The 23,804-nt window shown below is 39.1% G+C and overlaps 4 protein-coding genes across 5 annotated transcripts in view; 2 read left to right on the forward strand and 2 right to left on the reverse strand.

Moving 5' to 3' along the window:
- The window catches only part of LOC5511595 (rabankyrin-5), a 68,401-nt gene extending 68,131 nt beyond the window's left edge, over positions 1 to 270 (reverse strand). Inside the window, exon 1 of the mRNA XM_048726419.1 lies at positions 168 to 270. Coding sequence (XP_048582376.1) covers positions 168 to 180 — 13 coding nt within the window. The 5' untranslated portion in view covers positions 181 to 270. The remainder of the gene's footprint in view (positions 1 to 167) is intronic.
- Positions 271 to 705: 435 nt separating this feature from the next.
- LOC5511553 (probable serine/threonine-protein kinase DDB_G0272282) lies at positions 706 to 2,543 on the reverse strand. The gene has a single exon (XM_032380941.2). The coding sequence runs from the start codon at positions 2,254 to 2,256 to the stop codon at positions 1,195 to 1,197; it is 1,062 nt and encodes a 353-aa protein (XP_032236832.2). The 5' UTR covers positions 2,257 to 2,543; the 3' UTR covers positions 706 to 1,194.
- Positions 2,544 to 2,636: 93 nt separating this feature from the next.
- LOC5511594 (putative phospholipase B-like 2) lies at positions 2,637 to 13,242 on the forward strand. The gene is made up of 11 exons (XM_048726428.1): positions 2,637 to 2,894; positions 4,058 to 4,301; positions 4,445 to 4,536; positions 4,733 to 4,950; positions 8,702 to 8,796; positions 9,202 to 9,362; positions 9,628 to 9,640; positions 9,963 to 10,114; positions 10,407 to 10,559; positions 10,864 to 11,023; positions 12,400 to 13,242. The coding sequence occupies exons 1-11, from the start codon at positions 2,728 to 2,730 to the stop codon at positions 12,568 to 12,570; spliced, it is 1,626 nt and encodes a 541-aa protein (XP_048582385.1). The 5' UTR covers positions 2,637 to 2,727; the 3' UTR covers positions 12,571 to 13,242.
- A 1,242-nt stretch (positions 13,243 to 14,484) lies between these two features.
- Positions 14,485 to 23,743, forward strand: LOC5511593. 2 transcript variants are annotated; one of them, XM_032380927.2, is made up of 7 exons: positions 14,485 to 14,909; positions 15,461 to 15,631; positions 16,638 to 16,770; positions 21,163 to 21,392; positions 21,482 to 21,659; positions 22,359 to 22,615; positions 23,301 to 23,743. In XM_032380927.2, the coding sequence occupies exons 1-7, from the start codon at positions 14,715 to 14,717 to the stop codon at positions 23,457 to 23,459; spliced, it is 1,323 nt and encodes a 440-aa protein (XP_032236818.2). In that variant the 5' UTR covers positions 14,485 to 14,714; the 3' UTR covers positions 23,460 to 23,743. The 2 variants fall into 2 exon arrangements, with proteins under 2 accessions (XP_032236818.2, XP_048582390.1); XM_048726433.1 differs by having other exon boundaries at positions 21,632 to 21,659.
- The last annotated feature ends 61 nt before the right edge of the window (positions 23,744 to 23,804 follow it).

The following is a 23,804-nucleotide window of genomic DNA, read 5'->3' on the forward strand; positions in this document are numbered from 1 at the left end:
CATATACATACATACTTTCCACTTTAGAAACGAATAGGTCAGATCACATTACGTTTAAGCATATAATGCAACATGAAAGGCATCTATTTGTATGACAATCACACGAATTTCAAAATTATGACAGATACGAAAGAAATTTCTGGAGATACCGTTGCTTTCTCACTTACCTTCGTCCGCCATTTTGTTTATTTCCCACTCGTTACCAGTCCACTGAGAGTTGGAGTTTTAGCTGACCGCGGCAGGGGGCATTCAATGTGTGCAAAATGTAAAGACCCATAGTTTATGCCTAGGAAGGTAGACACGTGCCTTTAACCACATAAATAACATAAAAGGGAAGTAGACACATGCCTTTTACCACATAAATAACATAAAAGGGAAGTGGTTCATTTGTACCCTGGGTACCAAAAAAAAAACAACTGTGAACTGATTTTACTCTCTCGTAGAGAAGCTTTGAGCCTCTAGTACCTAGGGTAGGTTACTTGGGGCTTTTTATTCGTACAAAATTTGATATGAAACAAAAATAAAGGAGAGCAATGGTTCCCCTAAGCATGCTCTGGATCGGCATTGCTGCATGAAAATTGTGGATATGGGGAATTATCCCTCCCCTCCATAACTAAATCTGCAACTTCACTTCTTGTCACAATTATCACGCAAGGCAAATAGCCATTAAAAATCTTCATTTCAGGTTTTTTGACATAGACAAAGTAGTATATTCCAGGTTTTATTCAGTCAATATATTCAAAATGTTCTACCTGAAATTATTAGTTAAATGATAATTTATACAACATTCCCCACTGCTGATACACACACAAGAAAATACTTTTAGTTTCTTTATCTTTATAATTTCTTTATAAATTTTGATAGTATGCTTAACCAAAAAGAAATGCCCCCTTCCCTAAAGGAAAAAATCTCACTAACTGCAACACAACAGAGACAATAAAATATCTTTTGACTAACTACTAAAGCATTTAGAGCAAATACAACCAAGATTAGTGGTCTCACTTCTCCAAGCATTTCCTGATTTTGGCAATTCTAGAATCCTAACCATAAATTCCAAATACTGACATTGAGGTTCCCTAGATTAGTGCATAATTGTGTATAGGTCATTAATTGTATTCATTCTAGAAAACAACCTTGAAGTATGACAAATTATTTATAAATTCTAACTTTGTTATATTCTGTAGCATATTTAAACTATGAAATCAGGTCTTTTTTCCCACATTCTTTAACCTTGACCCAGATTGAGGCACCATAAGTCTCATGTAACATCCTAAATACACTTCCTTGTTCTGCAAAAGCACTCATGTCATCTGTAAATGTCCGTGGTATAGTCCTAAACCCTGGTGGCAGACCATATTCACTACTGCTTTTACCAGCTCTTCCTTTACGCTCTGATTTGGACCTGGTATTTCTGCCAAGTCCAGATACAAGGCGATTCCCTGCTGCTAGACTCTCATCTATTGTGGATTGTGTTCTTCCAAGCTCATCTTGAAAATTGTTTGCATGAATTTGTTCTAAGTGAGATAGCTCTGAAAAACTTAAAGGTAAAATATCTTCTGGGGACTTTCCAAACAGTCCATCATCACCAATGAAGTCACCCCCTGTTGTTGAAAAATCAAGATCAACCAATGTAGCAACTCCAGGTTCATATCGACCAAAAGTATCAGCTCTTGCCTTATTTATCGAAGTAATAGCACTACTAAAACTGTATCTATCCTCTTTAAAGCGGTTTGGGTACTCAACTTCCGCCTTCGATGACTCCGTTGACCTCGAGAATTGATCAGAATCAGTGAATTCCCCGCTTGATGAGACATCACCGATATTGATTAATTCATTCTGGCTACTAGAAAAATCGCTTAGGCTTTTTTCTAGAGATTGTACCATCATTTTCATGTACTCATAGGTCGCTATAGTTAAAACTTTCATCCATGCTTCCATATCTTCTGGTGTATCGGCTCCCAAAACATAAACCCGAGCTCCAGCTCCGGCAAAGTTTATTTGAAATGCGTACGGTTCGCCGCTTTCTGCTAATTCCACGTTGCAGTTTTCAAGTATTATAACGCCAATGGGGTCCTTATCCAATCGTCTCTCGAAATAATACAGCAAATTTCCTTTCAAAACAAACCAGCGTCGCTGGTAACCTCTGTTCAGTTCTCCTTTCTTGTTCAAATAACCCTCCTTGTCTGTCGAGGAGTTTGAAATAGCGAACTGAGCAACGCTTTTTTCGTTAAGTTTCATCCTACGAAAAATATTCATCAACGAGACCGCTTGCAAAAATAGCGCTAGAAGCCGTTGCTAAGAGTCATCAAGAGGCTGGTTAGGGTGATTTTGGACCACGGAAATATAGTTTAAAGTCATCATAAATGTAATTCCATGATGCACACAAACGACATCTGATCGCTGCTTCTCAACATTTTCCGCTCCTGAGGCAGAGAAGGGCCTGGAAACGAATATCCTTTAAGCCACACAGTACCCAAAATAACACAAACACAAAGAACGAAATATTAAACTCTACCAATACAACAGAGAAACAATGATTCTCGGTGAAAATTATGTAAAAATTATCTCCGCAAAAAAAAAATTAAAACAAAAATCTTTCAAACACCTTTTATGGTTTAATAGAGGGGGACTGAGCACTAGTCGCGTGACTAGGTTGAAAGAGTTGTGTTGAAAAAACTAGAAAACAACTATTTTGAAGACTCGATCAAAAACAGTAGTCCAGTCAACATGAAACTTGTGATAATTCTCTTGACTTTTCTGCATGTTACAGAGTCTTCTCCTTATCAGATTGCCTCTGTTGTTATTGGCAAAAACGACAGTCTTTCTATCAAAGCAGGATACATAGAACCGAACGTTGCCTGGGCAAGATTCCGTGATGAAATTAACCAAACGGGGTAAGCACAATGAAGGATTAGTGTAGCTTATATCTTTCTGTCTTGAAACGCCTGGGGTTAATGTAACTTGGATTATGAGAGTGAAAATTTGTGGGAATATTTTGAAATAGTTCAACAGATCAAAGACAACTTATTGTTACCACTGTAACCACTGATTTGACATTGAGTATCTAGTTAGAGATTGTGTATGGAAATTTTAGGAAATGTAATTTGGGGCTACAGTGGAACCCTAATAACTTGAACTCAAATAACTCAAATTCTCACGAAGTCAAAATGAACTCTACGTGAATGCCACTCAAAATGTTTTCCTTGAAGTTAAGTGGGTCCCACTGTTAATAACAGGAAAATTGATGCTTTCAGTAAATGATAGTCAAGGCATAGGCATAGACAGGAGACGCCCCCTTTTTCCCCTCTTACAGACTGAAGATCATATATGGGGGTGGGGGGTAATAATTCACCCTCCATGTATCTTGTACCCCCATCCACCGAGTACCTTTTCTGATCCTTGGTACGACCTGGTGTGACCGGGTATGACCTGGTATAACCTGGTACAACCTGGTGTGACCGGGTACGACCTGGTATGACCTGATATGACCTGGACCCTGCTTACAGACTGAAGATCATTTATGGGGGGGGGGGGGGGGGGGTAATAATTCACCCTCCATGTATCTTGTACCCCCATCCACCCAGTACCTTTTCTGATCCTTGGTACGACCTGGTACAACCTGGTGTGACGGGGTATGACCTGGTATAACCTGATATAACCTGATATGACCTGGTAAAACCTGGTGTGACCGGGTACGACCTGGCATGACCTGATATGACCTGGACCCCTCTTACAGACTGAAGATCATATATGGGGGGGGGGGGGGGTAATAATTCACCCTCCATGTATCTTGTACCCCCATCCACCCAGTACCTTTTCTGATCCTTGGTACGACCTGGTACAACCTGGTGTGACCGGGTATGACCTGGTACAACCTGGTATGACCTGGTATAACCTGATATGACCTGGTACAACCTGGTGTGACCGGGTACGACCTGATATGACCTGGTACGACCTGGTATGACCTGGTACAACCTGGTGTGACCGGGTATGACCTGATATGACCTGGTATGACCTGGTACAACCTGGTATGACCTGTATACCTTTTTCTCCTCAGCTGGTCCTATTTAGAAGTATTCAGTAATGAGTCATATTCAGATGTTCTCCAAGCTACTGCTGCAGGCATGGCTGAGGGGTTTATCACAGCAGACCTTATCCACATGGATTACATGAATAAATATGCCGACTATTGTAAAAATGATGAAAACTTTTGTAAAAAGCTGACAGAGTATTTAAGGGGTAATGAGGCGTGGAGGGCGAAAATGATCAAGAATCACTTGAATGAATCCTACTGGTATCAGGTGGGTTTACACTTTATCAATAGGTCTACTAAAAGTACTGCATCTGGGTTGCAGATGTGAGCACACACTCCTACTGTATGTTTTTTAAACTTGACTGCGTTATACTGTAAAAATTGATTCAAACTAATAATGGTCATTTTTAGGTTCAGCTCATTGATGCTCAGGTTGAGGGAATTAAAAAAGGTTATCATAATAAAAGCCTTGCTCTACCAGAAATACCAGATCTGGCTTTTTTGTAAGTAATTTGAAGCAATTTTTAAATATATTCTTCCATCTTCCCCCTTTTCCTCTATCATGTCCAACAATTAACCAATTGTAAATCTTTGTAAATTGTAAATCATTTTCTTCAGTCTAAATTCAATACACCAATTTGGTTTAGTCTTCTGTATTAAACTCACAATCTCACAATATCTGAATTTTTTTGTCCAAAGTTTCTTCCAAGCATCAGGAGATCTTGAAGATTTAGAAGTTGCTTTGAAGAAAGAAAACCCAAGTCGCATCCTTGGATCTGGCTCCTGCTCTGCCCTTGTTAAAGTACTACCGGAACACAAGGACATCTTTATATCTCATGTTACCTGGGATACATACCTTGGAATGCTAAGAATTTTCAAGATGTATGACTTTCCATTCACACGTAAAGGAAGGAAAGGTAGGAGATTCTCATTAGCTGACATCAGTTTAGCAACATTTCCATGCATACCATGGGAAGCTAAACATTTCAGTAGGACTTTCCTTTGATGTGAACAAAGGTAGAAAATGTTAGGAGGGTGATAATTATTAATAGACCACTCGTGACAATTGGCTTTTATTCGATAGCAATTGATCCAAATCAAACCAAACTCATACAGGTGAACGGTCTTAGTAAGATCTTTCCTCCATGTTAGTTACATTGAGATCGCACTAATTTCCAGGAAGAAATTAACAGAAAACCACTTGAGACAATTGGCTGTAATTCCATAGCAATTGATCCGAATCAAACCAAACTCATACAAATGAAGGGTCTTAATAAGTTCTTTCATCCACGTTAATTACTGATAAATGTATTTGTACATTGGGCTTTCCTTCCAAACGCATTAATATATACAGAGGAGAAAATATTCATGCTTTAGGGGCAGATCATTTGACTTTCAAGGGGGGTGGGTGGGTGATTTTATGTCTGCAAAATTTTTTTTCGCCCATCGGATGTGTATGATTTTTTCCCCATGTACTGCTATGCAGGATATTTTTTTCTTGGAGCCCACGTCTTTTTGCAGCATTTTTTTTCCAATCGCAATTGTTTTTTCTTTTCTCGTCCTATATCTCTAAAATAGAACTCCATACGTTGTGTCATTCTTTTTGACCCTTGAATAGATTGAAATTATAATTCAATAAACTCACTGGGTAAAGGGGTTATACATGGTAAGACCTTCGTGTCATAGCCAAACGAGTCTTAGCTATCAAGCTCTTACCTTGCATATTGAGTCAGATAAAATAGCAAGAGAAGCTTCTTTAAAATCTCCCACATTTGTTAGAATGTTTTTTAAACACCAGCTCCTCCCACCCCGGGCTAGAATTTGCAATTATAATCAGAACACTGCAACGCTAGCATGTCACAAATTATAAGCCTCCTGTAAAATTTCTTATCTTTGAGCCTCAGTCGGCTGGAATAAAACTATTTTTGCACACAGGTAACAAGACAGTTATTTTAAGAGATTGTTAAATTAGTTATTCGCTGTCCACTCACGTTTTCGATGCAAAATTTTTAATTTTGTGCTATCCATAATCTAGCGCACCTGCATAAATTATTCTCGCACTGTGATAAAAATGCTCGTATTTTAGAGCGCACACACCTTAGTATAGCATTATTTTACGATGGATAGAAACATTTTAAGATGGACAACTCTAGGAATGATATTTATTTTGGTTTAGGATATGAAATTTGAATTTAGCGCTCAGAGCAATTGTCCTGACATGTTCTCTCGTTGACGGCTGATTGATAACTGATTGTTCTTGAGCCCTGAGGTGGGAGGAGCTCCCCCTTTTATAGCGGAACCTCGTGTTTAAGGTTCTGTTGAAATATTCCACAAAACAAGGACATCTTGAGGGGGTAAGCATTTATATAGACCCCATCTCCTGAATTTTAATCGATGGTTGGTATCTCTGCCTATATGCTAACACAAAGAGGAAACAACCATTTTAGTTGTTTCCTGATTCACATTATATTTTATTTTGGAGAAGTCCATCAAATCTATTTTATCTATTTATATACAATATGATGCTACAGTTTATATATTGATCTATTAAACCTTTTTATTTATTTATTTGTTGTTTAAATAAGTCTTAATAAAACAATAAATAAATCAAAGGTATTTCAAGTTTGTGACTTCTGTTGTACAAGTAAACTTTTTGGTATTTTTTTTCTAAAATAATTGCAAAGGGCATTATAGCAATCATCATTGAAAAATCTTCAGCATGAGCACTTTTGTTTTATTTCAGAATGTAATTTCTAAAATAAAACCATTAGGAACTAGTTTTATCTGATGGGAGGAGACCACAACTTATAAGTTTCAACATAGGGTGTGATAGTGGAAAGGGCGAGTCTTAACCAATAGAAACTTACAAGAATATGGTGACGAGAAAAACAAAATACACATATCAAAAATATAGAGGAAAACGTTTTATAGAGTAAAAAAAAACAAAGTTATCACAGAATTTTGATTTTATTTCATAGAGTTCATCTTTTCACACAATGGCTTTGCTTTTTCTTCTTAAGCTTGTGCATGATTTTTTTTCCTGCTCATTTGCTTTGCATGCAATTTTTTTTTCTTTGAAATGTAGCTTGCAGGGTAACTTTTTTTTAAAATCACCCCCCCCCCCCTCACACAATTTCATAACGCCCAATTTCGATTTCGGAATAGACTAAAAAGAGGGTCGTTAGTTTTTCTAAACATTTCTTGAATAAGGAAATGATATTTCATAACGCCTGATTTCTTTTTTACTACTTAACCTAAAAAGGAAAAGAATAAAAAGAGGGTTCTTTAGTATTTTCTAAACATTTCTTTAATGAGGAAATGGTATTTCATAACGCCTGATTTCTTTTTTTACTACTTATCCGAATAAGGAATAGACTAAAATGAGGGTTGTTTAGTATTTTCTAAACATTTCTCGAATAACGAAATTGGTATTTCTTATTCAACAACTCCTGATTTCGTTTTTTTCCACTTGAATGGACTATAAAGAGGGTTGTTAATTTTTTTTTCAACATCTTTTGAAAAGAAAAGGGTATTTCATAACGCCCAATTTCGTTTTTACTATGACATTCGAATAAGGAATAGACTAAAACGAGATCGGGCGCTTTAAAATCACATTTCCTTTTTCGAAAACTCTTTCTGAAGGCGTCGTTAAAGCAAAATTGGGTGTTATGAATTTTCATTTACTTTATCGAGAAATGATGAGCAAACACTGACAATCCTCTTCATAGTCTATTCCTTATTCGGATAAGTTGTAAAACGAAATCGGACGTTGGGAGATTCCATTTCCTTATTCGCAAAAACTAACTTGAATAAAGGAACAGTTCCCTATTCGTGTCTCTGCACTTATCTATTTCTTTTATTAGAGCCTTATCTAAGTAGACAAGGTGTTAATTGACAACAAGCACTATCTGTCAAATTGGTCAGCTAGGTCAAATTCCTACGACACATGTAGTCAAGTAAAGCGTAAATATTTCTCCTCTTAACATATTAATGCGTTTAGAAGGGAAGCCCAATATACAAATACAAAATAGATGTGAGGTAGATGATCTCTATTTTCCTAGATTCATTTGTGAAAGTAGTTTTGGTTTGATTCGGATCAATTGCTATGGAATTACAGCCAATTGTCACGAGTGGTATTCTGTAATACTTCCTGGAAATTGGTGCGATCTCAATGCAATTTGCTATGGAATTAAAGCCAATTGTCACGAGTGGTTGTCACCAGTGGTTTTGTCACGAGTGGTTGTCACAAGTGGTTGTCATGAGTGGTTGTCACCAGTGGTTTTGTCACGAGGGGTTGTCACCAGTGGTTGTCAACAGTGGTAAAAAACGTTTTGACCCCTGCTCGCGAATCATATGGGTTGCACTTCGCAGGCTTCTATTTGCTGCTTTTTGATTGGATATTTGTGTGTGCATCGGATCAATGAATTAGATGGCATGGTAAGCATTTCAATCTTTAACAGTCAATCTCTTGATCAGTCAGACCTTTTGCAGAAACACAGAGAATGGCTTACTACATGAGGCTCCACTAACCATGTTACATCCAAAATGCTCTGCCAAAAATGTAGAGACTGTCCATACCTAGAGAGGATGATAACAAGAGTTTTTTTTTTATTATTTTGACATGAATGGTCTACAATCTGCCAACAGCCAAATGAATCCATTTTATAGATCCAATTATCATCCCTGGCAGAAAACAGAGTTTTTCCTCATCACCTGCCAACATTCTAAGTGGTGATGACTTCTATATGCTTAGTAGTGGAATGGTAAGTTTTCTTTGGCTTGTTACAATAGTTGGAATGATATTGAATAAGTCCAAGTTAATAATTATATGGTAGCTCAGACGAAGGGCTAACACTTGAAACGTCAGTGCAACTACTCTATTTTAGAAAGGCATTTAACATACCTTGTCAACCTTGTGTTGATGTATACCTTGTCCACACCATGTTATGTCATCATATAGAATGTAGACCAGGTAATGTCATCATATAGAATGTAGACCAGGTAATGTCATCATATAGAATGTAGACCAGGTAATGTCATCATATAGAATGTAGGAAGAGAAGGGTCTAAAGGGTGTTAGCATTTGACATTAATACAGTTTAATGAGTGTTTAAAAGCATTCAGAGACATTTAAAATAAACATTTGACCCTACTGTATTTGTTTACAGGTATCAATAGAGACAACAATTGGTAACACCAACGAAGATCTGTGGAAATATGTGACCCCACAGGGTACTCTCCTTGAATGGGTCCGTGTTATGATAGCCAACAGACTTGCTAGGACATCTGATGAATGGACCTTTTTATTCTCCAAGCATAATAGTGGCACGTGAGTAGTACTCCTCTCATTTCTTATCCCATTTTTTCTGTATCTTGTTTTTTTCCCCTATTTCTTCGTCATCCAGAAGTGGTTACAGCAAAGGGGTGCACATTATGATGGTAAAAAATGCTGCTTACTTTTACTCTTCTTCATATTACAATTTTTTTTATCTTCAATTCAATATCTTTCATTGATATTTATGCAAGATCCTATGTACTCATTTTCAATGCTGTTTTGTTTTTGTTTGTTTATGCCTCTTGAATCCTGAATGCAGCTACAACAATCAGGTTAGTCTCATTCTTGTCAAAAGAAAAAAACATTACTATTTCATCCTGTGTAGATCCGTACGAAGGCAGTGGTAAATCTCAGCGAGGTGCCATAATGATTTCAACCCAACCCCCCCTCTTTCTTTAGTGAAAAAAAAACACCTGCGTTGCCTTGTTTTTCCGTGTTGCAAGCTGTAGGATGTGTATAGCACACCAGTAATTGCTCTTGCTCCCCCTCCTTGACCCTCTCAGATATATGTTTGTCACACCAACTAACCTAGTCATTACTTGGTTTCATTTACCAGATAATGAAATAAATGTGATGTATTTCTTTGCCTCCTAGTGGATGGTTCTTGACTACAAGCTGTTCACCCCGGGCCAGCCTATCCAACCAGGAACCCTGTCTGTTCTGGAGCAGATCCCGGGAATGACAGAGACCGCTGACATGAGTGTGTATCTTCAAGAGAATGGATACTGGGCCAGTTACAATCTACCGTAAGCAAAACCAAAAAATGTTATCCAACTGTATTACAGATTAACTACCAGTGACTTTTAATACTACTTATCTAGTAAAACGAACCTGGTGATTAGAGTACACTGCTCTTTAAAACAGATTGATCTCATTTTCTTATGCGTCTGTCCTTAAAAAAGCCTCTAGAAATTGACTCATTGCATACTTTTCGATCATGACACACCACTCTTCCCACTCTTCCCTCATCCTCCCACCAAATAACTAACACCACAGCCTAAGATTTTTTTTTCCTTGTTGTTTTCTTGTGCCCCATAGGTATTTTCCTACCATCTACAACATGAGTGGCCAAGAAGCGTCTAGAGAAGCCTATGGTTCATGGTTTGACTATCATCTTAACCCTCGCGCACAGATCTTTAAACGGGACCAAAGCAAAGTGGTGGACCTTGAGACCATGATGAAACTTATGAGGTGGGTTAACTGCAATAGAACTCTTGTAAACTTGCTGAAATAAAAATATAGACTAAACTCAAAGAGACTAGCTATCTGACCCATGACGCCTCACATTCAAAATACTAGCTACATGTCTAATAACTGCTCACATCGAGGAGACTAGCCTGTTGCTGACTAGCAACCCCTCACATTCCAGATACTATCTAGCTGACTATTGACGCCTGACATTCAAGAGACTTGCTGGCTTACTAGCAACGCCTTACATCCAAGAGACTAGCTACATAAGTAATGCCTCATATTTGTTATGCGTCAAAATCTCCAGGTATAATGACTACAAGCACGATCCAGTGTCTCAATGCAATTGCACACCACCGTACAGCGCAGAAAACGCTATATCAGCGCGCTCCGACCTAAACCCCAAGGATGGGAAGTATGAGTTTCCATTTCTTGGCCACCGAGAACATGGTGGAACAGACTGCAAGGTAACTTATCCCCCCCCCCTCCCGACCCACCCCATTACTCTTTTACCAAGACCATGGCAGAACTGACTGCAAGGTAACTCATCCCCCCCCCCTCCCGACCCACCCCATTACTCTTTTACCAAGACCATGGCAGAACTGACTGCAAGGTAACTCATCCCCCCCTCCCGACCCACCCCATTACTCTTTTACCAAGACCATGGCAGAACTGACTGCAAGGTAACTCATCCCCCCCTACCGACCCACCCCATTACTATTTTACCAAGACCATGGCAGAACTGACTGCAAGGTAACTCATCCCCCCCTCCCCTCCCGACCCACCCCATTACTCTTTTACCAAGACCATGGCAAAACTGACTGCAGGGTAACTCATCCCCCCCTACCAACCCACCCCATTACTCTTTTACCAAGACATGGCAGAACTGACTGCAAGGTAACTCATCCCCCCCCCCTCCCAACCCACCCCATTACACTTTTACCAAGACCATGGCAAAACTGTCTGCAGGGTAACTCATCCCCCCCCTCCCGACCCACCCCATTACTCTTTTACCAAGACCATGGCAGAACTGACTGCAGGGTAACTCATCCCCCCCCTCCCTACCCACCCCATTACTCTTTTACCAAGACCATGGCAGAACTGACTGCAGGGTATACAAGCACCCCTCAACTCACCCCTCCCCCCCACCCCCCTCCCTTCGTTCCTTTGCCAGGGGTGAATCCAGGATTTCAAAAAAGGGGGTGGATAATGGCCAGGTAGGTGGCCTGTAACCGATCCGGGGGTTCTTGGTAGGGCACATAGATCTAACAATACTTCAAGCTGAGTTGAATTTGTCACATCAGCAAAGTCAAGCAGGAGATGGCACATGGACAGGACCTTCTCCGTAGTTTCTTCAAACAAAGTGAATTTTCAAAAAAAAATTTGCTCAAAAAGGGGGGTGGATATCCACCCAATCCACCTCCCCTGTATCCGCCCCTGCTTTGCACTTCTCAGACGGCAGGTAAAAAAGTCACCCTATAACCCCTGCCTTACCTAAGAACCTACCCCTTTTCCTATACCTCAGAAAAGACTGCAAGTTAGGAAAGTGCCCCCTCCCCCCTGTATTCTTTAGCAACCGACCCATGGCTGATGTACCTACACACCCCCGCCCCCCCCCCCCCCCCCCCCGCACACCCATCCCTTACATTCCTCTGCCACCAAACGACGTGATGGAAGAAACAGACAGCAAGGTTAAGAAGTGCCACTACCCCCCCCCCCCCCCCCCTCTTACCTTTGACTCAACTAAGGAGGATGATTTTTTGGGATGCGCCTTAGTATTTGCAGCACTCCCTTCTGTTTACTGGATCTACTTCGACTCATTCAGCACTGTTTCCACCCGCAGATAACATCCTTTGAGCTATTTCAAAAGTTCCAGTGCATCGCGGTCAGCGGTCCTACGCATGATCAACAACCTGCCTTCCAGTGGAGCACGTCAGAATGGGAGAAACCGCTGGGCCATCCGGACAAGTTCGACTTTGAGCCTGTCAAAGTTTCTTGGGACAACAAGGACTAGATATTCCCAAGTATTGCACTAATCTTTAGATTCTGGATTCCAAAAATAGTTCAGTTTTTATTTTCATTTATTTGTAATCGTTTAAAAATCGATTAATCGATTTAACCATCATTTTATAAAAAAGAATTCTTATACTGTAGCTATTTCATTTTGGCTTAAAAAATGTAAAATGGCTAGCATGTGTTCCTCTGCTTGCATCGAGGATAATGAGGATTTACAACCTCATGAGGATTTACAACCTCATTATGCTCACACATTTTAGTCTGTACATGAGATACGCATCAGCTAGCTTGTGATCACAAACTTTGGATTTCAAACATGAGCATTTTCTTGTACTTTAAACTTATCACAGTTGATGATACGGCTTCACTTTATGTGATTTTTTTTCGGCAGTTACAGGAATACGAACGGCCCCAATTGTTAAAGGGTGTTTCATCATACAGGCATAGTTATGTGAAAAGAAAAGAAAAATTGTTTCTTATTAAATCATAAATTTTCTAATATAATTTAAAAAATACCTATTAATGAATTGCGATTTTGGATGCGCAAAATCATTGAAAGACCGCCATTATTTTTCCACTTCACTGACAATCTCTCTGCTTGAGTCCGATAAGTTACAGCAGGGAAGGATTGATAATCATTGAATTATTAAAGTTTTTCCAAGTGACTAAGTTCGACAGCTTTTGTGTATTTTTGTTTAATACTTACTTACTTAGGCCTCTTCATCCCTGATGAGATATAAGGTCAGTATAAGTCGTCTCCATTCTTGGCGGTTATGCGGGCAAGGTACTGTGCCTGTCCCCAACTGAGGCCAAGATCTTTTAATTCAGAGGCAATGGTTCTTTGCCAGGTGGTCTTTGGCCTGCCGGGTTTCCGCCTTTCTGCCGGTGTCTAATGCAGGGCAATCTTTGGTATCCGCTGTTGGTCCATGAGGAGGACATGACCAAGTCATTTCAAGCGCTGGTATCTGACCTGATTGATCACGCTGCTGCTACCGGTCTTCTTGTAGAGCTCCTCATTTGATATGACGTTTGGCGTTTTACTAACAGCAGACGATCATAAGATACATGAACATCATTTGAAGGAGTCTAAATCTTAACCAGATTCTAAACGTATTTTGAAACTCCATGGCCACTGTAGTAGTCATTGTTATACGTCTACTATCCCCTCGATCCGGTATGAAGAGTAACTTTTTCACCTCGGTCAAAAATTAATATGTGCTTTGATACAACCCCCTTTTTCTTCAGCTAATGCTCTCTTAGTGAGGGGTGAGCGTGGGACTTTTCTTTCTCGCGAAACTCCACTAGGGCACTAACAACACCAGAAACTAAAGTGTAAGTTTCAGCTTCATTTATTAACATTTTAATACCCCCCCCCCCCCCCCTGTATGTTCACTGTTTTACTATCCCCCTGAAGCCACTATAAGCTTGGGTTACCCGTGTGCAAATCAAGCCGAAAAATAATTACACAAATTCTATGTTGTCTTGTTCTCAAGTCCTGTGTCGTTTACCAAGATGATATAGATTTCGTGTGAAAATGTTAAAATCGATACTGTTTGCATCGCCGTTTTCAACGTTTATATTATACAATAAATTTCTAAAAGAGTTTTAACAGCTTCCAATCTTAAATATTTCATTGGAAAACAACAGCAAACTTATTAGGACTGACATGTATATTACGACTGACAAATATAAGTAAATGACCAGTAGGGGCGTGGCTGTGCACCCCCTATATTTTCTTAATGTTTCTGTATTGTGCACCCCCCCCCCCCCCCCAATCTTACGTGGCCTCCTACGGCTCTGCATTTCCAATGTTTTTATTAGCGGCTTGATTTCATTTCCAGAGAGAACACTTTGTGGTTGCTGTTGGTCTTTGTTTTGTTTTTCTGAAGAGCGGGTTGCCTTTGGCAAATTGCAAGCGAGGGACTATAGGAGACAAGGGAGGGGGAATGGGGAGAGAGAGAAACCAAAACACAAGCGAAAGTGCTGAAAAAGGAAGATTTGGTACCTACTTTTATCAATAGTCAAATGATGATTTATCGTTTGCAATAGCCTTAAATTATTTTCATTTTACTGCAGTATCTCTTTTGAGAAGAACTTTGAGAAAAACTTAAGTACAGAACAGCACTTAATGCGGTTATTAATATGGCTACTGTCACAAATATATATGTTCCAAAAAAGTTTACTGGAAGGGTTATCGGTCCAAGAGGATGGATTCTAAATAAAATTCAAACGGAAACTAAGACCAAAATTAGACACTTTAAAGAAAATGGATACTTTGAAGTGAAAGGCGATAAGGACGCACAGCACAAGGCCAAGCTTCAAATAAAGAAAATTGTAGTAAGTATCAAATGATGAGGATTACCGTATTTACCCAAATAATACACTGGTTAGACAGAGGCTAGAGCTTCACCTGTTTACTGTCACCTTGTAGACTGGCGTGACAGTATAATAGTGAAGCTTGAGCCTCTGGTAACCAGGTACTCAAATAAGCACCCTGGCGCTTTTAAGATTTTTCAACTTTCAGGCGGGGCTAATTTGAGGAAGGCCCTTCTTTAAATGGACAGAACTTGCACAAATAGCCAAAGTATGTTTTTCTTTTGATATCAATTTTATACTACTACAACAGTGTAGTATAGTGCAGTCATTAACAAGGCTAACAACCTCCCAATCCTATTTATAAGACTCTGCAGATACATACCAATTATTTGCTGAGGGGGGTGCACTTTTATAGATACAGATATTTTGTGGGTTGAATTTTTTTTGTGAGTTTCAAATATTTAGTGGATATTTTGGGGTCCTACCCTATGTACATTAGAACGATGGTGTTCTTTTTAATTTCCTGGAACTCTTTTCCTTGTAACTATGTTTTGGTTGATTTATTCATCTAGTCAGATCCAAGAATTTTTAAAGATCATCCTATAAAGGTCACCTTTTTAGATGACTCCTATCTGGAAGAAGGCAGTGAACTAAAACTTTTAAAAGTCGCTACACATTTGAATATTGGGAAGGAGTGTTACAAACTTTTCTTGACTGAGGAATCAAGGGAATCTCTTAGTAAGGTGAGGTGATTATCTGGATTATTAATGTCAAACAGAATGGAATATTATGATTTTCTATAAACCTGTGAATTACTCTTGTGAAATTAAAGACTCGGAAATGTGCAGAGCCAATTTTTTCGAATTTTAAGACGCCAAAAAATGAAGAAGAATAAAAGGCTGATTTAGGCAGTACAATTTAGTCGTATGCGACCTGCCTACGACAAGTCTTGGCACTGAATTACACATGACTACTTTCGTAGTCTAGCATTCTAGTGGAGTTGTAGGCTGATTTACATTTTACGACTTAAGTTGTAGACAGAGTTCAGTAGTAGGTGTAGAGGCTGCACTACTATTGTACCTTTAGTGTGTGTAAGACACCCTGGAAGGTCATTGATGTAGACCAAGAATAGTTACGGGCCAAGTATCGAGCATTGAGGTACTCCTCACCAAATTTTTTTTGGTGTCTAATAGCAATCCTCTAATAAACACTGCTGTTGTCTGTTTGCTAATTATGATGCAAACCAGCATAGTGTCCGTTCCTTTAAACCATAAAGTTTCAATTTTTTAAGTAAAATAGAACGAGGAACAGTATCAAAGGCTTTTGCAAGATCTAGAAGCACAACTAGATTAGACATGCCGTGATCTACATTAAGATACCATAAAGGCAGACAGACAGACACATATATGCCTTTATTTTACAACAATTAAACACTTTCAATGTCACATACATATGACATTGTTATCAATAGAGGCTGTTAATAATACACTATAATACAAATCAGACAAATATACATTAAAAAAGGATAAATTTAATATTAATCGTAAAAAATAAAGTAAAAAAAGGTTAAAAAATTTAATAATATCAATATATATAATCTAAATAATATCTAGGTGTTACAATATTTATCATAGAGGTTTGGCGGGCAAGTCGCATACAACTAAATCGTGCTGTCTAAATCAGCCTTAATGTATCACATCAATTGTAAAGATGATGAAATAAAAAGTAATGTTTACCCCCCATTTTTAGGAGGTTTGTTGCCTTGATCCTCTACATGGGCCTTTACTTGAGAAGCTCAAGACTTTACACACCAAGAAAACAGACACTGCATTCGATCTGTGGGGGCACTTTGGGTATTCGTACATTGTGGATATTGATGAGGGTGAGAACCAGGCTGTTTTTAGATTAATGTTAGATGTATGTTTTGAAGCTAAACATGATAAGATCTAACAGTGCCGTACATTACTATTTTTGGTTATATCGATTTACCTACTTATTATGCAAATATTCAAAATGGCCTCGCGGAGTTTGAAACTTGAATTTGTTTTGTTAGCGAGACGTCGCATCGCAAAAATCGACCAAAACAGCAAAATATCCTGCTCTATACCAAGTTTGATATTTGATTGATGAGTTCCTGTTCTAGAAAGTAAAATATCGTTTGGGAAACCTTTTCAAATCGAGCACTTTTATTGGAAACTGCCGTAAAATCAAACTCTTTTCGTAATGTTTACATTTAGAAAAAGAGAAATATGAGTGTGATGGACCAAATTCTACGGCTTAGAACCTTGACAGGACTAAACTAGGATAAATGAGGATCATGGCATACTAAAACAATTTTCACCACAAGCCGAAACGAGTGCCCACAGGGTATGGTGAAAGTTGAGGAGAGCGGAGGTTGAATTGTGAGGACGAAAGTGCGAGTCAAGGCCCAACGTCTATACAACAGGGAAAAATCGCTGAAGAATAGGTATGAAAATTCGTGTCAACATTTAGCCGAAAAGCATTTACCCTACCCTTGTCTCTTGGGGGTTCGCTTCTTATCATTCTTTAGCTAAATGTCTTGCCCTGCGACCACCACAACAACATGGGGGGGGGGGGGGCACTCTAGCTGTAAACATGATTGTTGGTTCCGACAGATACGAACATTTTATGCCCCCAAAAGAATGGAACCGCGCCACCCCTAAGAATATACCTGCATCTGAACTCTATACCCAAAACTCCACCAAGAATAGATAGCCCCCCCCCAAAAAAAGTAACCCAAATCTGAGTTCTATTCGTAAATCATACAAAAGCTTGAAACTTGCCAGTCCCGTAAAAAAGTTTTAGAAGGAAAATTTGCTTATCAAAATTAAATTTATTTTTATTCCCTTTTATAAAAAAAAAACTCTATCCTCCTCGCCTCCAAGGCCCTAGTCATCAAACCCGGTACGATTTTACTTCCTTGTCTTCGCACCTTGTGTGAGCACACCACATGTGACATGCCCTCAGTCATCACAACCTCACTCCCCTTACCATGCATTTCTCAACCTTTAATTTTACACTCTATGCCTTTTCCTATTTGTCTGCACACACCATAAAATAGCCCTCATTGAGTAAGCGCATTACATAGCCACTCAAACCAGTGCCCCCTCTAAAATCTAATGCTAGAGGGGCATAATATGTTAAAATAAGCATTTGCGATAAGAACTTTTTGATGAATTAGCCCCCCCTACTCATCCTCAAAAATATCCAAACCTGAGTTCTATACATAAAATATACCAAGCATAGAAACTTACCTCCCAAATAAATAACCAAACCTAAATTCTATAGCCCAAGCATACAAAATCTTGCTATAAGGGAGCTTCAACTCTCAGATTTGCTTATTAAATAAAATCAATTTTAATCCATTTTTATTAAAAAGACAACAAACAAACTCTGTTCAATAGGCACTGAGATAAAAAATGCTCCTGAAGTATCACCAAATAAAAATATTTATTTTCCATACAGTATGATATCTATGACTGCACAATTAGCCCCCCCCCCCAAAAAAAAAAAAAAATACCCAAACCTGAGTTCTATACATAAAATATACCAAGTATAGAAACTTACCTCCCAAGCAATTACTCAAACCTATATACCCCCAAACATATAAATTCTTAATATCACTATAGTTTTAAAGGGGAACTTCAACACTCAGACTTGCCTATCAAATCAAATTAATTTAATTCCCTTTTTATAAAAAAAAGACTCTTTGCACATATAATAGAGACTGGCGAGAAAAAAAATTAGCCTGAAGTATCACCAAATATGAATAGATATTTTCCATATGATATCTGCTCTAGTGAAGCTTGGAGCCTCTGGTACCCAGGGTATGACTATACTCCCATTCTCCTATTATCTCCAAGCCTAGTAATCAAACATGGTACAAGTTTACTTAATCTTCACAACCTGTGTCAGCACCCCCAATTAGACATACCCTTAGTCACCACCCCTTTGCCCTTACCATGCCTTTTCCTCACCCTAGTTTACACTTTATGCCTTTTTCCATTTGTCCGCACACACAATGAAATACACCCTCAATGGCTCTAACTTGGTGTTAGAACCTGTGTATTAAGCACGATTTGTGTCACAAAACTTCCTTTTTTTAATAAAATGAATCATGATGAAAACAGAGCTGGATACAATGAAGTCCTTTGGGGATGGTTCTGACACTGAGGTATACATACACCCCTCATTGAATAAGCACATTACATAGCCCCTCAAACAAGTGCCCCCTCTAGAATCCATTTATAAAAAAAGCCATAATGTGAGTATTTGTGGTAAGGACTTTTTTACAACGAGTAATAGCAAACTAATGCGGCAATGAATAATGACTGCCATCCCTGAGATTTACTGATCATAGCAAATCTATTTATTCCAGGATCAAATATAAACATTTAAACAGTACTTTCATGTAGTGTCTTTAAATTGCATACAATAAACAGTGACTCGCGGCCAATCTGTATACGGTTTAGCTTCATTTTTTTTAATAAGACTCGCTGCCATCCTGTATAAGATTCGTTTTAGTTTCAATATCCCAGCAAAAAAATTTTTCTTGGAGTGTCTTCATTCCGAGTGCGAAAGCAAGATAAATCCAGGGAAATTTTGTGCATTTGTATGACTTGATGAAACGTACAACTAGATAATTGGTGGTCAATGTTATAGCCTGCTAGCAGTGGCTTACCCTTCCACGTTCATTACAGTACGATTCGGTGAAGTCGTAAAAATAACCCTGTAAATGAGGTCTGTTGCCGATGAGAAACAACACAAATAGGGTATATATGACGCACTGAGTCGGTGAAATCCCTGCTTAAACAGATAAGAAGAAATCACTGCTAGCAGAGAGTTAAAAAGCGGCGTTCAACATGATTTTCCCGATTCAACGGAACCGCCATTTTGTTTTCCCACTCTGAGTTGAGGCGTGTCCGCGTGAGACTGGGCATAGTAATACTCATCTCTGATTGGTAAATTAGATTGTTTATCAAATATAACCAAAAATGGTAATGTTCCGCACTGTCTACCCTCTAGCCTCGTGCAGCACAATTGCTCGTAGGATATTTTTGCGGCATTGCTGTTTCGTTTTTAGTTTCGATAGTTCGTTATCGATGTTCTCCAAAACACTAAGCAAACCAGGCAAAACTTGAAAGCAAAGCAAAGTTCCCTTTTGATACCCTGAGAGCCTTGTTTCACTGTATTACCGTAAATGGTATAATACGCTGTGTCTACCTGCACGGCTTCCGGTAAAGGAGGAAAAAAAACTAGCTGCACGGCTGTCTCCAGTTGTCTCGATTTTTAGCCTAAATAACAAATTTCTGGCTTTAAAACACTTCCACGATTATTTAGAACAGCCAAGCGACGATTTTTATCCTGAAAAGCTATTCAACAAGCGGCCCGCAAATGCTCGGCAAACTATGAACGAAGCGTGGAGTTCGACATTTCATGCATCGTTCATTATGTGCCGAGCATTCGCATGTCGCCTTTTGCGAATTTTTTCAAGCTCGAAGCCATCGTTTGAGGGTTATAAACGACGGTGGGAGGTTCTTAAAGTCAGAACTTTTCATTTTGGCTTAATGGCAAAAAGAAAAAAGGGAAGTGCATCTACTTTTTTTCTCCTTGCACAGCTGTTATGGCGAAAACGAGGGTCGAACTCCACGCTTCGTTCATACTGTGCCGAGCATTTGCGGGTCACTCAATGCACTGCTTTTCAAGCTAAAAAAAATCTCTTGGCTGTTCTTAATAATCGTGGAACTGTTTTAAAGCCAGAAACTTGTTATTTAGGATAAAAATCGAGAAAACTGGAGACAACCGTGTAGCTTGTTTTTTTTTCTCCTTTACCGGAAGCCATGCAAGTTGACACAGCGGATCTAATAAATCGTTAAATAGATAGAAGACGTTTACCAGAGAGGGCCAGAGAAGGGCCTTCATTTTAAACTATAACAATAAAACACACACAAGTGCAGTTTGGTTTCAACAAAAATTTCAGTAAATTATAGTCTGTGTAGCAAGCGTTTCTTTACATTGAGCAAGTTTCACCCAGTAGAAGCAGAGCTCAGATCAAGTAAACTTGGTTTATATAGCTGAAATTCCTATGTTGTTTGTTTTTAAGCTGGGAGGGAGGGTAATCTTAGGGTGGGGGGGGGGGGACGTTCATTAGTTAGAAGGCGTTCTTCAGATTGGGGGCGTTTACTAGATAATTTACGGTACTAAACAAAAAGAAAGCCCTGGCTAAACTTTAATCGAAATTGGTGTTTTTTAGAGGACGAAAACGATATTTTTACACCACAAAAAATTCGAAGCCATCTAAAGTTTGGCATCCAGCCTTCGCCAACGGCGACCTGGTCAATAGCTTTTCAAAGTGGGATCGCAGAACAACGAGTCGAGCAGCTTTGCAATGATATCCAATCCGGATTCCCTTGCTCCGTAAAGCCGATAATCAGATACGATATTTGCTTCTACACTCCAACTTGCCATCAGCTTCGAATAAAGGTAATATCAATTCTTTTTCTGTCCACCATCTATCCTCCGTCCTCCCGTCTGTCTGGTTTTGCTATCGTTCCTGTGTTCTTTTTTATCAGGTATTTATGACGCTGGATGTCAATGAACCCTTTGAAAAGTCGGATGATTTGCTCTCTTTCCATTACACGCGAGATGAAAAAGTTAAATTCTGTCTCTGTTTACGCTACACCAAGCTTCTTTCATTTGACATCCTCATTCCTTCCAGACAGCTCGGCTCCCGTTTGTTGTTACGATCAGGTAATTACTATTTTACTCAAAAGGATTGACTTTGAGTTTCTCATAATGGGATATTTCGAGAAGTGTAGAAGTCCGTTCGTAAGGCCTTGCATGATTGGCTAGACTACCCTCATTGTTCTATTGTATTCCCGTTGTTTGGCTTTGTTGCATCAATGCAAACCAATTCAATGTGGTGAAATCTTCCGATAGCTTCTACATGACCCGGTATTTCCCCTTTGATACCCTTAAGAGAAACCTTCTGTTTCAGTAGCCTCAGATGTTTTGGCTTTTTTTTTTCCGATTTCGGACTTCCTATGGCGTGATCAAGAAAAGAGCAGGGTCGGGATTCTGGTTTCCGGATTTCCGGATTCTGGTTCCGGCTTAAATCGTCCTTAGCCCCCCCCCCCCCCCCCCCCCCCCTCTTTCATGATTAGTACCACGGGAAACCTAATTCATAAAAATACAGAAAAAGTCCCAAAAAAACACTCGAGATGCCGAAGGAGGCTAATGTTTGAGTGTTGTTCGTCAACTCGTAGTCGAGTATGACCATAGCAATACTGACAGTATAACAATGTCTAAGGGGCGGAGGGATGAATCCGCAGGTGGCTTATAAGGCCAATTAGTTGTCCTACTTTTTTATCATTGTATATTTTGACCAGATTCTGTAAAATCTCACAAATAAATACTCGTTTTACTGATGTTAATTTCCCAAACGTCAAGTCCCCAAGGCAGAGACTCCTCCGCCTGAGATGGAAGAGGAGCAGAGGATCATGGTCGACTATTTGTCAAAAGCATTGATTGTCAATGAAGAAGGGTGTGTTGACCTCTCCTGTGACTATCCGCTACCAGACGGCTTTGACCAAGCCTATTGGCGTCGCAGCGTGCGCTCTACGTACCCCTTCAACATCGGCGGAGAATCATTTAAAGTAATGATATCCAAGGAAGAGGCATGGGACCATGGAAAATTCGAAAATAAGGTCAGTGAAATTGTTGGCGAAATTACCATCGTCATCAGGATTATCACCACCTTATATTCATCATTATTGTCATTTTTATCAACATCATAATTATCATTGCCATCATGATTATTACCATCTTATAGTCATTATTATAGTAATTGTTACCAGCATCATAATTATAATCGTCATCATGATTATACTCATCGTTATAGTAATCGTTATCAGCACCATAATTATCATCGTCATCATGATTATTACCATCTTATACTTATTATTATAGTAATCGTTAGCAGCATCATAATTATCATCGTCATCATGATTACTACCTCCTTATATTTATCGTTATATTAATCGTTATTAGCATCATAATTATCATCGTTATCATATTAATTACCATATTATACTCATCGTCATTGTCGTCAGGTGATCGCCATCATTATTATTATCACCTGTAGTAGACTCTTCTAGGAGCCGCAGTAACCTGTATACTATATGTCTGGTGGTCAATTTATCTGTTCTAGGATTATAGCTCCCATAAAGTTCCTTTAAAGTCCGAAGGAAGGGGGAATGTCCTGGATCCATGGATCTGGCATGGAGCACAAGCCGTAGCGCCAACAATTGCTGGGCAGGAGATAATTGCTACAGCAATACTGGCGTCTGTTCATGTCTGGGGCTTATCATAACAATTTGTTTTGTTTTTCAGGCTGATATCCACGTTCATTGTAATTTCTGGGACGAAAAATTAAAAGAGGGTGATTGGGAGCCAGAAGAGATTGCTAGTAAACTCCCAAGTTTTCTAAGCTTTGTCAGGGATGTTCAGAGGAACTTCAGCTTGGGAGACGAACAAGACGGTGCGATATAGCGGATAATAATAATTATTATTATACACTGTGCTCACTATGTGGACTGTGATTGCCTAAGAGCTCGCACTTTATTTTGAGAATCACGCAATCTGAGGGCCTTCACTGATCAGCCGGCTGATCAGTGATTCTACGCGCGCAATGCATCTTGGGCCTAGGGCGCTAGGATTTGATTGTAAGAAGTGGCGGCCTTTGTGCAAATCTTGTTATACATTTTGTTTTCGAGAAAGTGTGTTTTACTGAATCAATGTATAATAAATAATGCCTCGCTGAGTTAAATCGACAATGCTTTGACATTTATTTTTCCGGATATCACTAAAACCTCATTCAGCGAAATACAAAGGAAA

This window comes from Nematostella vectensis, chromosome 4, assembly GCF_932526225.1.
Source record: "Nematostella vectensis chromosome 4, jaNemVect1.1, whole genome shotgun sequence".
NCBI classification, from domain to species: domain Eukaryota; kingdom Metazoa; phylum Cnidaria; class Anthozoa; order Actiniaria; family Edwardsiidae; genus Nematostella; species Nematostella vectensis.

What these genes read in the sequence shown, in the direction of transcription:
- LOC5511553 (XM_032380941.2), bottom strand. Translation starts at nt 2,256, where the DNA reads ATGAATATTTTTCGTAGGATGAAACTTAACGAAAAAAGCGTTGCTCAG.
- LOC5511594 (XM_048726428.1), top strand. Translation starts at nt 2,728, where the DNA reads ATGAAACTTGTGATAATTCTCTTGACTTTTCTGCATGTTACAGAGTCT. An exon ending in GATGAAATTAACCAAACGGG is followed by an intron (nt 2,895 to 4,057) that starts GTAAGCACAATG and finishes TTTTCTCCTCAG; the next exon opens with CTGGTCCTATTTAGAAGTAT. An exon ending in ATGAATCCTACTGGTATCAG is followed by an intron (nt 4,302 to 4,444) that starts GTGGGTTTACAC and finishes GGTCATTTTTAG; the next exon opens with GTTCAGCTCATTGATGCTCA.
- LOC5511593 (XM_032380927.2), top strand. Translation starts at nt 14,715, where the DNA reads ATGGCTACTGTCACAAATATATATGTTCCAAAAAAGTTTACTGGAAGG. An exon ending in TTCAAATAAAGAAAATTGTA is followed by an intron (nt 14,910 to 15,460) that starts GTAAGTATCAAA and finishes TTATTCATCTAG; the next exon opens with TCAGATCCAAGAATTTTTAA. An exon ending in GCCATCAGCTTCGAATAAAG is followed by an intron (nt 21,393 to 21,481) that starts GTAATATCAATT and finishes CTTTTTTATCAG; the next exon opens with GTATTTATGACGCTGGATGT.